General features: G+C 38.5%; 1 protein-coding gene across 3 annotated transcripts; it reads right to left on the bottom strand.

Moving 5' to 3' along the window:
- Positions 1-1241: 1241 nt before the first annotated feature.
- rcn3 (reticulocalbin 3, EF-hand calcium binding domain) lies at positions 1242-16471 on the bottom strand. 3 transcript variants are annotated; one of them, XM_044332239.1, is made up of 8 exons: positions 16386-16471; positions 15216-15439; positions 14593-14786; positions 13931-14103; positions 13391-13451; positions 13204-13295; positions 11971-12078; positions 1242-2182 (listed from the first exon to the last, which is right to left on the bottom strand). In XM_044332239.1, exons 2-8 carry the CDS (start codon positions 15431-15433, stop codon positions 2075-2077), a joined length of 954 nt encoding a protein of 317 aa, XP_044188174.1. In that variant the 5' UTR covers positions 15434-15439; positions 16386-16471; the 3' UTR covers positions 1242-2074. The 3 variants fall into 3 exon arrangements, with proteins under 3 accessions (XP_044188174.1, XP_044188172.1, XP_044188173.1); XM_044332237.1 differs by lacking the exon at positions 1242-2182 and adding an exon at positions 9626-10344; XM_044332238.1 differs by lacking the exon at positions 1242-2182 and adding an exon at positions 9626-10344 and having other exon boundaries at positions 15216-15442; positions 16386-16452.
- Between the last annotated feature and the right edge of the window lie 115 nt (positions 16472-16586).

The raw sequence follows: 16586 nt of genomic DNA, 5'->3' as shown, positions 1-16586 counted from the left end.
TGTCATTTAGTTTTTCATGAATCTACATGTATAGGCCAATCATTATTTGTAAAATTTGTTCTGATATTTTATGTTGGAAAAACATTTAGCGTTTTTCATATGGTGTTTTGTCAGTTTGAATCCACATTTTTGATTTGATGCCAGTGCTGTCAGTAAGATTATTCAAACGTATGGAAATTCGAATTCCGGACAGATTTTAAAGATTAGCAGCGAGTGATTATAAAGCCTGTCCAAATTTTACGTTCTGATCACAAGATAAATGTGACCCATTTCCATTTTAATGTTAGTTTAAGCTGATTAGCTGTTGTTTATGTGATAGTCAGGATCAAGCTTTAAAGAACCATACTAGTGAGGCACTGGCTTCCATTTTATTTAATATTAGTTATACTCTTTGTGTGTGTGTGTGTGTGTGTGTGTGTGTGTGTGTGTGTGTGTGTGCGTGCATGCATGCGTGCACGTGTAATTGACTTTTAAATTATTCCACACCTTTGGCTGTGTTTGACAAAACAATATAACATATTGGCAGCACATAATGTGGCACTGTCATCTTATGGCAAGAAGATTCTGGGATCTAACCAGCCAGCCAGCTGGGGCCTGACATGCAGGTTAGGTTAACTGGTGATTTTAAATTGACTGTAGGTGTGATTAATTGTCTGTCTATGTATTTTATCCCTGTGACAGACTGGCAACCTGTCCAGCATTGTAACCCTACCCCTCACCCAACATAAACTGGGATAGGGTCCTGCAAATGATAAACATTTGGACATATGGATTAATAGAACCTTATTTTGACAACAGTTAAAGTAGGGGAGACCGGGGATGGTTGTAATACTTTTGACATTTCTGTCTGTAGCATGGAGCTCTTTTAAACAACTGCATTCAAAATGTGATGCAAACTAGTGACATGTGTCAGCTATTAAATGGTGTAGCTTGTATCTCTGTAACACAAACAGAAAATGCACGGTTTAGTCTCAAACACAAGGAGAGAAATGTTAGAACTGACCCCATAGTCTGGGTTAGTTGTAACATACCCTGGGGTGAAATGTAACATTATGAAATAAGGATTATGACAAAAACCTAAGATATTGAAAACTTTTTATTCAACACTTGAATGACTTTTTAACATAATTGGGATGTGTGTGCGTGTGCGTGTGTATGTGTGCGCGTGTTTCACACTGACATTTGAACATAATAAAACTGAAAACAAATGTGCAAATGTGCACCAGCTTCATCAATTGAACATTAGTGTGTTTCTGTGTGAGTGTGTCTGTGTGTGTCAAGTATGTTAGTCACCGTCTGAGTCACAGTGGTGACAAATGTATAGCACTCCTGGAGCGCAGGCTTCATGGGCCCACAGACTACAGGTTATACACCAAACCCAATCTTAGCTTTCCCCGCTCTTTTACATCATTTGATGCTCTCCTCTAAATGTTGAGAGGCACCCCCCTGTCAGTCTTTCTCTTTCAGGACCTAGGCAATTCAAGGTAAACATATAAATATAAATAAATGTTTTGCTTGGGGTAGGTTGCAACATTTTTTCACATGTTGTTACAACTAACCCAGACTAATAAATGAAGTAAAAAAAAAATTACTTTCTTACCTCAAAATTAGTTTTTTCTTTCTAAAATGGGCTGTGTCTGCCACAGGGTGCTACTTCCTAACATTTGTAACAACTACTAAATTGAACATGTGCAGAGTGACTCAGGTGATTTGTAACTTGTTCCTGATTGGAGAAATTGTGAAAGAGTTACAACTAACCCATGTTACAACCATCCCCGGTCTCCCCTACATCATGTGAGTGATATCTGCTGTTATGGATCACTTCTAGCAAGTTTCGAGTCTCTGCACCAGTGGGAACTAATGGCTGGCTGTTTTTAATATATGTAGTTCATAATTACATGCAGCGTCAGACAAACTCCAGTTAGTGCATCTCTGAACATGTAACTTTGAAGGCCAATCCTCATCAGGTTTTGAATTTGAACTGCTTGAATTTATTTGATTCATTTGAAGCTAGACTTCTTTGCTAAACATAATGAAGACCATTATTCCTATTTTCTGTGCTGTAGCAAATTTTTCACAATTCATCGTGATCATCAACCCTCATGGCTCCATAGTCGGTGATGGTGCTGGTCTTGATGTAGTCCATCTTGTTAAGTATCTCAATAAGTGTCAGCTGGCCATCCTGATGAGCAGAGAACAGGGAAAGATGAAAATATATAAGTGAATACAGAAATACTGTTTGTACATATGTCATCAAAAGTTGTCAACAGCCCTGAGAGGCCTGGGAATTCTGTGCAAACTGAGCAACACACTCAGCAGTTGACTATGAAGTTGCCCTGTTTTGAGTGGTTTTTACAAAGGCCTGTTTCTTTTGTCAAATAGCCTGTATCAAAAATGTGATTTTTGGAGCCAAATCATCACTTCACACAATGAACAAATCACATATACAACAATATACGGTGTTCGTTTTGGGTCTTTTCATACATGAAAACATACGAGTGAAAAACATTAAAATATTAAACTAGAGTAATTCTAATTTCGCATCACTCCCATAGTACATGTATGTTTATTTAGCAGCTGCAGCACCATTATCAGGCATTGCGGCGCACCTCCGCAGGGTTGTGTGGAGGTGCAGGGTGGGGATGTGGATGATTACTTGTAACTGCTTGTTGTGCCATTTTGACAAGTGTCCCAGAGCCATCCATGCGAGGAGCGAGGAAACATGAGAGCAGCCTTCACACCGGCCAACACACCCCCTTATTGGATATTAGTCATTGATTGGACGCTGCAGCTGGTCAGACTGATCTGATACATTACAACATCACTGCTTTTTCATTCCAAAGTGGAGACAGATTACAGATTAAATTAAGTGTATCACTCCCAAGCTTTATGTTTTATTTGTTTTCTTATTCATCATCTAGTTAAAAAAATCTGTTGATTTTCGGACAAAAGAACCATAAACAATTTTCTTCATTTATTAAAAAGATTTTTCTTTTCATGATCTGTTATGTCCCCCATCAAACTATTTCTTGCTGGCAGACAGACTCCCCCTGACTTTAATTTTATCCATAATAATAGTTAAACACATTTATATTTTACATCATTTATCACCATTTCCATTCAGTCAAGTGAGGCTGAAAATTCCTGAGTGTCGGGTTTGATATGAGTTTCATAATTTCCATTTTTCCTGAAACATTTAGCTAAATACATATTTTCAGTGTTCAAAAGACACCCTGATCATATTCTGGGTTATTAAATAATGAATCCACTGAATCAGAATATCAAAAAATACAGATGCAAATAATCAATAAATAGTATAAACACATTCTGCGAGTAGAAATGATTCCTGTGTCCCTGAGCAGGACACAGTACACAGTGTAAATACTGAATGCAGGTTTTTATTTAGGTGTGTGTTAAACAGGTAACAACTGCAGAGAGGAAACAGCTGCTGGCAGTAATAACTAACAACTAATAACTAATCATTTCTACAGCTGTTAAAGCCAACTGACAGCCGATCCAGCTTTGATCAGCTGTCGCCTTCATCAGAAACGGATGTCGCTTCACGTGAAAACGTAAAAACAAATTTCCTATTTCCTCTCTCCTCGCTTGGTTTTCTTGCATCTCTCCATGCTCAGTGGGAGGAACTAAGACGCAAGGAAAAGACACAAGTGAGGGAAACATGGATGCAATTTAAGAGACTTGGGATGCACCCATTTTCTCTCAATGAAAAATGTAGTCTCCTTGAAGCTTATGACAAACTGCCAAAAACGAGCCAACAAGATGCATCAGTGAAACAGCAAGCGTTTGAAACAGCTGCACTATATTTTGAAACAGTCAATAAAATTCAGTAAATAGCGAGCTGCCCATTTCATTTCTTTATATTCATACAAATGTCAATTAGATGGTAATCCGCATGAGAAATTAAGAAAAAGAATATGATGATAATAATCATCCACTTATTGTGATGAATTTGACCCGGATGGACGTGATCACTATAAGCGTTTTCCACTGTAGTTCATTATCATGCCTCTTTAAGACCATTTCTTGTACTGCTGTAACTTATCTATGTTGGGCCTTAACCTTGGGGTCAGACAAAGGATGGCCTATATGTAAACTCTGAAGCCTGGCCACGAGGCCGCTTTTTTCCTTTGTTCCCTGAAACAAAGGAGCTGTCCCAAAATGCTGCTCACAGACTCCATTTCCCATGATGCTTTGCTAAATTCGCACCTAATTGTGAACTCAGCAGGAAGCCTCAAGCTCTCGTCTCTGAGAGTTTCACTCCCCCCTACACTATTTCAGGGTCTTATCACTCTGACTCCTAAACCCAAAAAAGATACCTTCATACTAGATAATTGGCGTCCCAATCTTCTCATAATGATCACAAAATCTTTGCTTTAATACTGGCTAATAGATTGAATTCTGTATTAGATGCCGTCATTGACCAAAGCCAATTGGTTTTTATGCAAAATAGGTATATTTCTAACAATGTAAGATTAATTTTAGATATATTAGATTATTCAGATTTTGTTCAAGATGACAGTTTTATTCTTTTTTTAGACTTTTATAAAGCTTTTTATCATTTGGAACGTGATTTTATGATGATTGCTCTGAACAAATCAGTCCAAACTTTATATACTAATGGAAACAGCTCTATTAAACTAAACAGTGGCACATCCCCAAGATTTCCCTTAAAACTCGGGGTCCGGCAAGGGTGTCCTTTATCAGTATACTTGTTCCTTCTAGCTGCACAACTTCTTAATTTACAGATTAAAGACAGCTCTTTAAAAGGCATCATGGTATTAAAAGGCATTGGTATTGCCAACAGGAAAATAATTATTGGTCAACTGGCTGATGATACTGCCTTGTTTCTTAAGGATGCTTCCCAAGTATCAGTGGCTGTCAGCACTATCCAGTCCTTCTCCAAGGCATCTGGACTTTCCCCTAATCTTAATCAATGTGAATTGTTACCAGTGAATAAATGTACAGTGACTTCAATTTCTAATATTCCTGTGAGAAACTCTGTTACATATCTTGGGGTCCAAATAACTAAAGATAGGAAATCCAAACTTTACTCCAATTATTAAAAAGACTCAAAAAGTCCTCAAACAGTATATGAAAAACCCTACTTCTATTTGGAATTTCATCTCTCATCACGTCTTTTCACATTTAGGTGGCCTAACATTCATTCTGCTTTGTAACTATAGTCTTCCAAAAATCCAACTTAAACTTTCCAATTTTCATCAACAGGTTCTTTTGGCATGGGCGCTGATTTACAAGCACAATTTCTCTCCACAGAGATGTTATATTTGGAACAACTGTAATATTACATGTAAGAACAAGTCATTATTCTATGATACATGGTTTCACAACAGTATTATATTAGTGAGTTGGTTGTTTAATAAAGAAGGACCTCTGTACAACTACTCAGAATTTCTTGCCAGGTACAATATACCAATAACCCCAAAAGAATTCTGTATCGTTTTTGACACTATTCCATCTGGTATATACATGTTATTTAGAATTTCATGCCCTTGTCAATGTGGCCCCCCGACCCAATTCAATCTCCAGTAGATAGTTTGTTTTTCTTTTAATAGAGGTATGAACTCCAGAATAAGGGCCTTGTTTCAGGACAACATGGTTTCTGTTCCTACTGCAACATTTTATTGGTGTAATTTTGTTAGTAATATTGACTGGAACAAAGTTTGGTCCTTACCACAGAAGTTTGTTCTAATAAATAAGGTAAAAGAAGTTTCATTTAAGTTGATCCACAGATTTTATCCAGTGAAACATTTTTTACAAAGTTAAAGAGTGACATAGATGTAAACTGTTAATTTTGTGAATTATATCCTGAAACTTGCTCCCATTTATTTTGGTCTTGTGAATTTACATATGAACTGTTGAAAGATGTCAATAATTTTATAGTGGACAACATTTTCTCAAATTTTACTTTTTACTATAGAAATATTATATTTGGTTGCTATGATTATAGTGACAAAGACGATAATGCATTTTTCTTTATTAATCTATTAATCTTTTCCAGTGTAACTGTGCTAGAAAAAGGTTCCGCTTTCTCCGCCAGCCAGATTACCAACTGACGTAAATTGCGCACGGGTGCTCATACCCCCCTTTTTTGGGGGGGGGCTTCGCTAGACAAGACTTCGACCTGTGCTCACCTGAACACTACTACCGGATCCGCGAGAGACTGCTGTTTGCCACCCAGTGCTCTCACTGTGCCTGCAGAAGGAAGAAAGGATAACTTCTATGCCCCACTGTCTACCAACTGAGTCGACCACCCTGAGTTTCTTCGCTGCCCCACCAAGAAACCAGCTGTCATCAGCCTCGAGGAAATAAGGACGGCACCGCCAGTACCATGCATCGGAGGACCCATGCTGGATTTTACTGATGGACTGAAACACACCGGTTTGCTTCCAAGAGCGACAAAAGTAAGAGGTTGTCTGGGCAGAGATTGTATTAGATCTGTGTTTTATATAAGCTTAGTGCTTGTATTTTCGTTGTGTTTAATGGACTGCCGAGACCTTTTTCTGCTACACTCTGAGGAGCATTTGAAGTTGCTACCTGTTTAGTTTGTGTTCACCATGCTAGACTGTTTTGTGTTGTCCCACTCCGGACTGCTGTGTTTGTGCCACTGTGAGTGAAAAGTAGGTTGCTTTGTCAGTTTACAACAAGAAAATGTGCGCACAGAATACTTTCTGTTTGCACACTCTCTCACAGTTGCAGGACAGAGAGTCAGCTTTTCCTCCTCCTCCTCCCCTCTCATTTTGCTAACACACACACACACACACACCTACATAATTACACACGTTTTCTGCACATCTGACAGTCAGATAGTGTGGGACACAGCACCACTCTGCCCCTCATTATCCATGATCAGACACGTGTGTGCAGAGATGGCACCGACCACCGGTTGGCGCCCACTTGCTGCGACATCCGTTGGTTGGTTCTTGCGTGACGTGACTTCCTCCAAAAATCACGCCATCTTGAATCTCGTGCAACGTCATCTCGCCAGATCACGTCCGCTGTCATAAGGTCACGTGATGTCAACTGGCCAAATCAGGTCGACTATCTTGTCTCACACACACACACACACACACACACACACATACATTACATACACACACACACACACACACATACACTTTTGCTTGCATGTTTGACTGTACACAGTTGCTGTTTTTATGTGTGTTGTGTTGTTTGATGAGTATTACTTGGTAGTATTGTGTTTTGTTCATTGGAACATTTGTTGACTTTGTTAATTTTGTGAAGATGAATAAATACTGTTATAGCTTTGAAGAGAAGTCTTTTTGTCATTATTGTGCATGATTATTGTGATAAGTGGCTGACTGAGAGAGTCAGAGCTTGGATTTGAACCTTCCCTGTTCACTTGGTGGTGCTGATATTCCAGATATTAGCTCTTCTGTGAATGAATTGTTTATGAGACTATTTTATTGTTTGGTTATTGGTCCCAGTTTCCGGGTGGTGCCTCAGATTATTAATTAATATGAATAATTTATTGATTTCATAATTCATAATTATATCTGATAATTACTGATTATCACTAATAACCAAACACAATCCTACCAAATCCAACAGCTATCTTAATTAAAATAGCCTACCTCATTCAAAGTATAAGGCCTTTGTTTTTGTTTTGTTTTTTTTAAGTAAAACTCATTTGAAAAAGTGGAATTACAATAACCTTAATGAGAGATATCTTGATTAACTTTCCCATCACCCTGTCAACAACCAGTTTCTGCAGTGTTAAAATAGTAATTCTGCCAGCTTGTTCAGTTCAGCAGCATCTCCCATCATCTCTGTGGTGCATTAAAGCTAGTAGTAGTATCCCCTCTGTCTATTAGCATACATGCAGTGATCACTTTACTGCCCTTCCCGATCACACACCATTGTGAGCAGGTCTTTCCTTCATGTCAGACACAGAAACAAGATTTTGGAGTAGAATGGTTGTAGAAAACACTCTCCCACACAAACTTGTGTACTAGACTTTTTTTTATGAGACAATACTTGTTAGTTTCTCACCAGCCTGAGGTTCACCTGTACCTCTTCATTTTGTTTCTGCGCTCCTCTGATGTGGATATGTTTGTTACAATGGAAAGTTAGCTATTAAACCTAGTTTATGGATTACTGATGTGAGTAAAATTACATTTTTCACACAAATCTGTTGTAATATTCAGGTGGGGCTTATCTGACCATAACTTTCAATATGATATACCCAGAGTTTCCCTCTTTGAGCAATACGAAGCAGGGTCTTACCAAATTTGCAACATGCAAGCTAAGACTTGCAACATGAGAATTTCCTCTTTAATTTTGACATGTTTAACTAATCGAAAGAAACACTAACCTTTGTACCTTTGGAGAAAAACCTTTGGACATGGAGACAAATTGCTGACAGAAAGCTTGCACTGGTACCTGGAGAAGTGGAGCTTCAAGTTGCATCATGGGAAGTGTAGGATACAGTGATTTTGGAGCTTGATACATACTGGGGATTTGCAAGTCCCATAACTTTCAAATAATAGTAAGGGTCATACTAAATGAAACCTGCAGGTTTCATTTAGTATTCCTGAAAATAAACTTGTGTTACTTTTTTTTTTTAAATTTATGGCTTAGCTTAATTGCCCCATAAATTCCTGACATCTTTATATTTTGTTCAGTGCCCTTGCAGTTAGGGCCAAAATGACCCGACCTTGGCACACCCCTATGATGAAGCCTGTTAATTGAATTTTAAATCATACTCATCAAGTAATAAATGAGTAAATCTAATTTTAGGAAGTTCGAGCACCAAGGATTTCTCTGCTGAGCATAACAATATGCAAACATAATCTTTACAGATGTTTTACAGTCCTTTAGAGGGCAGAATTGGCATCCCCTCTTTTTGTCTGCCCCATTTGCAGCCTGTTAGATCAGGACTAGACAGAAGTTCCCTGATCACCATGGCCAAATTAACCATGATGATCTACCATGGTGAACTAAATTAATCTGTTTTTGGTAAATGTGATTTTTTTTTCCCTTTTTTTGACTGGATGCAGGTGGTTCATAAGGTTGAACTGAAAATTTCCTGTGCTTCGGTTGAGGAATCACACACAACTTCATCACAGACAACTTGCTGGCAATTCAAGTAGCCCCACCTTTTCTGTTCGTGTCAGGATACTACTACCTTACTAAGGTCTGGGTGCTAATGTTAATCACAAGAAGGATATTTTCCAATATCAATATCATTTTATGGACAAAATTACATATAAAATAATCACACTGATGTTCAAAGCAATAAAGACTGCATTGCATAAGACCAAACTTTCCATATGTGTAAGACAAAAGCTTTAATAATAAGCAATTTTGTTAGATTTAAATTACAAGTGCAAATGTTAGTAATGAATTACTGCCCAGCCCTACTACTTTCTGAAAGCAATGTCTTATTGATGTCAGGAAATTTTAACAGAAATCTGCCATACCCCAGCAAAACACCTCCTATACCTGTTGAGAGCTACGTTCTTACCCATAATTATAACCATTTAGTATATTACAGTGACTGTGACTAAAGGGACTGAAGTTTGAATAGCCTAGTGGTTAGTGCAAAATAAAAAGTACACTTGTAGAAAAACCAATAAGACTTTATTTAATAGCCAAACACAAAACAGTCAGTAAACAGCCCTTTTGTCTCCAACTCAGCTCTTTCCCTTCTTCCAATTGAGCATTTCATAACTGTTGGCCTCTGGGTGAATTTCACAATTGTTCACATGGCCTCTGTCACACGCCACCATATCTGTCTCTGATTAAAACTCTGTATACTCAATGTTTGCTAATATTATTTATACATGAACAATTTATCCCAATGTGCTGAGAACACTTTCTAACATCTAGGCCCATAGAATGTACCTGTGCATGTTGGACAATATCCACAGATTTTAGTTTCTAATTTTCATATTTTGGAAATACACGGACAGCGATATGCTATCTATGAAGATATGCATCGCCATTACAAAATCAAAAAGACAGAACTGTGTGTGTAGGGTCAGTATAATCTGTATTCACATACACAGTATGTGACTGTATGCTGAATTTAATACATGATTATACCCTTGAGTACAGTATAAACCACAGAAAGTTCCACCCCAACCCAATCTACACACTTCACCCCCACCCGAAACCCACTGTAACTGTAATCAAACATAGTGAAATATAAACCCAAATGAGTTCCTCTTGGAATCAAAGTTCATCATGTCTCTTTGTTAAATCTTCCCCATAATTGGTTGCCTGGCTGCCCACAAACATGTTCCAGTTGGCCAGAATTTCCTTCTTGGTTATTTTCTCATCCTGTTGTTTGGTCACCAGATTCCATCCAACATTGGTTTGATTGAGAGAAGGAGAAGGAGAGCATACAAGGAGGTAATGAAAAACAGGAGTAAGAGAAAGCAGGACAGAGAAAGAAGCTTGTTAAATAATTAATCCACAATTACCCCACCATGTTGATTAATTAATAATACATTTTAGTTTCTAATTGCCATCACCTGTCTGTGCTGTCACCTGACAGCACAGACAAGAGATGGCCTATCAGTCTGCCTTTAGCCTTAAGAACAATTCTGACCTAACTCACTAAATGTCACTCTACTTCTATTATTTACATTAAGTACATTGTTGTGCAGCAATATGTATAGTGTCCTTAATTACTGTTTTTTTTATTATTTATGTTTTTTCACTCATTGATCATTTGGTCTGTGATTAATATGACTTGGCTTCTGTAACGCAGCAATTTCGCTTTGGGATTAATAAAGCTGTCTGTCTTTCCGGTAAAAGTAGAGTAAGTCATGATTTTCAGCTACACTGAGTTGCCATTACAAATGACTACCGTCTGTAACTGCAGCACCTCTCTGAATAAAAATGAATAAAAGCTTTTTAGAGGCACTGCTAAGCTGTTGCATTGGACTGTAATGCAGTCTGACTAGGTGCACCTAATAAACTGGCAACTCATTGTAGACTTACATTACTGCTGACTATTAAAAGGATAAGTCATAGCGTACTTTGAAGGATAGGGTTTGTGTTATTTATTATTGTACCATTGTCAACAAATCCCATGAAAAGACCAAAGCCAACAATGTCAAAGTCAAGCACTATTTTCTGACTTCTGTACCCTCTCCCTGGCTCTCAGCCCCAAGCCCACTGGCTCCTGCTGAAAATGTAAATATGTTTGTGTTTATGGTAATGAAATACAGCGGTGTGACTCATTGATGTGTTTTTTATTATCTTTTTAAAAAATTGTTTTGGGACAACAATGCTCTATGGTGCAGAGGAATAAGATACTGGGTCCTATTTAATCGTGCACGCACAACAACAAACACTACAAGGTAGGTCTTGGTCGCATGGACTATGCGGGCATCTCCGATAAGGATCAATTCATGTCAGTTTTCCTCTTTTCATGGAATTTGTTGACAAAAGGAAAAATATAGAATATAACCAGCCTTATTTAAGTTTACTTCACTACCTTCCAGGAAGCCAATCTCCTCTATACACATTTTTCACACTATGAAACTCATCTTGCAGGCACAGTGATCCACTACATTTATCAATTACATAATCAGGGCATGGTATTGTGATGAGTGACTATTGAAAAGTCTCCTGCTGATGCATTTAAAGACACCTCAATATTCAACATTTCATCATCCATGTCATCTGGGTTTCATTTTCACACACAATAAATAAATCAATATATCTATATATCTATATCTATATCTATATCTATATCTATATATATATATATATATATATATATATATATATATATATATATATATACATATATATATATATTTATATCGTGGCAAAATATTTATGTAGTTTTCACAATGCTTTAAATGTCTTTCCAAAGTACAGTAAAATCCACCTAAACACTTCTAGTATCTTTGGAAAAATGGTCAATATGGCAAAGAGTAGTGGCAGGTCTACCTTGTCAGTGTCGGTCTCATGGATCAAGTGTTTGGCTTCATTGTCAGCATGGTCAACCTCTCCTGGCAAAATCCAGTGAGCTACCTCACCAGCATCCAGGTAGCCATCCTGCATAACACACAATTGCATTACAGAGGAAGTGACTGACTGTAAAAACATTCACACTGGTGTCACTCACACATCTGAAAAAACAATTTTTGAAAGCAGTAGAATGGTGATGCTGTGAGCTAACCAAGAACCAAATGAAATTGATCTCCACCGACACATGAATGACATAATACAATGAACACATTCACATAAATGTAATAATCTACCAGAATCCAATTAAAGCCTGTCAATGTTCAATGGATGGTGTTTAGTAACACAAAGCCTCTGAAAACCATTGTGTGATGTCTTCCTCTCTTTGGAGGAGCCCTGATCGAAAAACCCTGATTATGTCATGGTGATGTCATCAGGGATATCCTAGCTTGGGCTTGGAGAGTGCACATTTATAACAGAAAGCCTGCATTTCATACTGTGGGTGTGAAGTTTGATGTATGTGGGAATCTACAAGGTAGAAGATTCTAATTAAAGAAGCTATCCAGATGCATCATAGGAAGGATCCAGTGTTTTTGGAGCTTGACCCGGACTTGGGACTATAAGCTAGGATATCTTGACCATTCTTTAATAAAATCAAGTGAGCATTGACACACATCTTCCGAAGTTCTTTTTAGTACAAGATTACATCTTTATGTTGCTATCCCTTCACCATAGCTCAGTATGGAAACTCTGTGGAAACAAAGAGGGAATTCTGTTCTAATATGACTGATACCTATTTGACTGCTGACACCTCATGTTAGCTTTAAACTTTGGAATTTCATTTTGCATGGAGCAAAGACTGTGAAGAAGTATCTTAGGAAGAGATCTTTTAACTGTCAGTGTGAACAGCAAGAAAATACTGTTTAAATGTACATATGGGCAAATGAGTGTTGTTTTAAGACAGACTGGAAAAAGTGTGAACCTATTCTTTAATCTGTCCCCAAAATTCATGGAAGTTCAGTACTAAATAACTGGTGTGAAAAGTTCTCAGTTCATTGCATTTGTGTCTGTAAAAAGAGACCTTCTGTGCCTGGAACCCCACCAGGTAAATAATCACTAATTACATGTGCAAGCTGTCTCTAACCTGGGACTGAAATAATCTCATGATACTGAGTTGAGAAAGTAACCACAAATGATTAAGCACTTAGCTTTTACCTTGTTGGCATCTCTGAAATCTGAGAAATGTTTCTTCTCTGTCTGGACCCAGTCAGGCTCACTCTCTCCATTCTCTGGTGTGTACATGTCACCTACGGAGCAGCAGGAGTACATACAGATGTAGGAGAGATTGCCACGATGTTGGGGGTGGGAGGAGTTGGTCAGAGAGAAAAAAGGAATCACCTACCAATGTATTCATCTAGGTTGACTTTGCCATCACCGTTCTTATCAATGTCCTCCACAGTTTCCTAAATGAGAAAATGATTTAGTCCTCATAGTGGTCCCCTCCTGCAGCTGTAGGAGTATTTAATTAGAATGCTTCTATCGGCTCTGACAATGCTGACATGCTGATCTTTAGCAGGTATAATGTTTACCATGTTCATCATATTATTTTACAATATTAATATGTTAACTCTTGAACCCAAACTACATCTGAGGATAATGGAAATGTCAGTTTTGCAGGTATTTTGTCATAAACCAAGTCAAATGAAATTTTTGCCCTAATGATGGCCCTAAATGAAAAGCCAAAGGATCATGCTCTAGGGGCCATGAATGTGTATACAAATTTGGTGCCAATTCATCCAATAGTTGCTGAGATATTTCGGTTGGGACCAAAGTGGGGAACCAACCAACCAACCAACCAATTGACTGACATTGCCATTCACAAAGCTTAATCATCATTGAAAATACTTATCAAAGCCCATCTTGGTTAGAGAGCACATCCTACCAGCACTACCACATCTTTCATGTAATCAAACTCTTCTGGGTGAAGGAAGGCGGTGAATTCTTCACGTGTGGCAATACCGTCGCCGTCTCGGTCAGCTGTCTTAAAGCGCCTTTCGTCCCGCATGAGCATGGACTTATAGGTGGCCTTGTCTTCAACATCATCAAACTCCTCATCTGAAATGAAAACTTCAACTTTGAGCAATACGGGCATTCTGGTGTTGCATATCAATAGTGTCTTCTGAGGCACTTCTGGGGCAGTTTAGTCATCTATCTGCATCTATGGTTTGAAAAAGTTCCTAAAAGCCTCTATTTTTTGGAGAAGTCATTCAAGTGCTCTCAGTGAAATTCTATGACAACTAAGCAAACTCCATCTGCTGATGAAGATCATGTGATATGAAAGCTCCAGAGAACCACTACTAAATAGAACTTGAGGTGACATTCTATTGCCATAAGTAGGTGTGACCAAATAACTCACTCTCACAACTCATTCTCAGCACTAAAATCAGTGCTCAAGTCGCAAAGAAAAGCAGGAGATAGAAAAGGAAAGGAGGAAGGGAGGAGGGAGGAAATAAAGAACTAAAGAGGAGGCAAAGGAGTAAAAAAAGAGAATAAAGAGTTAAACATGTTAGAATGGTGGTACATCTTTTACACACACAGAATTACCAAGATAGAAGCCGTAGGTGGTGTTTTTGTACTCCTCCCAGCCTATCTTTCCATCTTGGTTCTTGTCATAATCCTTCCAGTGTTTGTTCACATTCTCCTCGATGTACCTCCTCTGCCGGTGTTTGATCCAATAATGTAGCTCTGCATGGCTGATGTATCCATCCTTGTTGGTGTCAATGCGATCCACAATCTTCCTGTGGGTGGAGGGGTGGGGGTGGGGGGGTCAGGGTTATGGATACGGTTAAGAACGCCAGAACCCCAGACTGAAAAGCAGTGCTTCACTTGCTGTTGTATCCCTGACCACACCAGGCATCATTGATTATTTTGTTATTTAGTATGTGGAAGATATGGAGTATGATTTGAGTCATTCATATCACAACTGTGATTTGTTCTTGTAACTGACAAGCCAGCCAAATGTTTACATAAATAAAGAGGTTATAGACTGGTCTATTGCTGAGTTTTTTTGGCTGTGCAGCATTTTGATTCTTTGGCATTTCCCTGCTTTTGATCAAGACCCAACTGAATTATACTGCTGTGCTGAGGACTTCTGATTTTTCCATTACTCCAGAGGTTTTACAGGCAGCTATCTCAAAAAAAGTATGCTGAAGGTCAGTAGAACCTACGCCAATCTGTCTTTGCTCTCCTCAGGGGTCAGCTGGTCAAAGGTTTTGGCCTCCTCCTTGCCCAGGAAGGCTTCATGGTCATACTGGAAGCCGTGAGCATCATCGTGGGCATGGTCACTCAGATCAGCGTGGTGATGGATGCGCTTCTCCTGAGCAGGGACAGCAAAGGCAACAGCAGCCAGAACACAGAGGGATGCTAGTGACTTCAGCAGCATCATAATTGACTGTTGAGGGGCAGGGTGGAGACAAAAAAAATCAGAGAGGAGGGGTTGGGGTGGGGCAAAGACAAAAATGGAGAGAAGAAAGGGGAGCATGGTGTGATGGCACAGAAACACAGAGAGACATAAAATATAAACTGTTTGGTAAAATAGAATAGAAAAGAAAATTTTCTTTTGCTCACCAAAACATAAAACCAGAATGAGAACATATAACACAAAAACAAGTGAGAAAAAACATTAAGACATAAACATATTAAACACAAACTAAAATACTGCTCTGTTTATTTTACAGAATGAAATTCTTGGAAGAGTCTAAAGCTTCAGAGTCTGCTGAGGAGATGAACTGTTCTTGATGCAAGTTAATTTCTTGAAAAATTAATTTCTTCAAATGTTTTGCACCAGTCCTGGAGAGCCTTTGTTCAGCACTGTTAGTTGGCTGTAGAAGACCAACTAACGGTTCTCTTTAATAGATAATTCATATAATAGCAGAGTAGTACAGCAGTAAGAACACATCCCTGATGAGTACCTGGACTTACAGTCAGACATCATTCCACTGACGGTGACTGTGGTGTGCAGAATACATTTTTTTTATCTACAGAAACAAGTCAACATAAAGCCCATTATTACTGAAAAGGGTGTGTCTTCATGGAGCTAAAGCTGAGCTAAAATCCACGGAGAATTTCTCTCATTTGAATTTAAATTGATAGCAATTCATAAAATGACACAAATAGTAGGCTGCTACAGGCATAAGAAAAGCATGTCGTGTCTCATTTTCCCCTCGCCCAACAACATGAACCCCATCATTACATACACTTTCAGAATTTCTCATGTTGCTCCAGGATGTTGTAAGTGCATCAACCGATCTCTGTGCACTGTGTAAAAGCGAAGCCACAAAGGCTTCAAGAAATTCTGTAACCCAGAGTTCTTCAAATGCAAAAAAAAAAGAACTCACCACTTTCAGCAGCTTCTCGCAACACCTCTCTATGTAGTTTGCGGCCGCGTTGGCACTCTGTACCTTTAAATAACACTGTCATGGAGGCGGGCTCTGTTGTTCAGCTAACCAATCGCTATCGCCCTAAAGGCGACTCTAACCAATAACATGTAGGACTTAGTCGTAAAAGTCTTTCTGATACATTCTTATTGGCTGATAACC

The sequence above is a fragment of the Thunnus albacares genome, chromosome 17 (assembly GCF_914725855.1).
Source record: "Thunnus albacares chromosome 17, fThuAlb1.1, whole genome shotgun sequence".
Lineage (NCBI taxonomy): Eukaryota > Metazoa > Chordata > Actinopteri > Scombriformes > Scombridae > Thunnus > Thunnus albacares.
This window is presented reverse-complemented; position numbering and strand designations above follow the sequence as displayed.

Coding starts and splice junctions, on each gene's coding strand:
- rcn3 (XM_044332239.1), bottom strand. CDS start 15,433: ATGATGCTGCTGAAGTCACTAGCATCCCTCTGTGTTCTGGCTGCTGTT. Junction 14,104..14,592: donor CACCTACGGCTTCTATCTTG/GTAATTCTGTGT, acceptor TTTTCATTTCAG/ATGAGGAGTTTGATGATGTT. Junction 2,183..11,970: donor ATGAGACCGACACTGACAAG/GTAGACCTGCCA, acceptor TCTGCTCATCAG/GATGGCCAGCTGACACTTAT.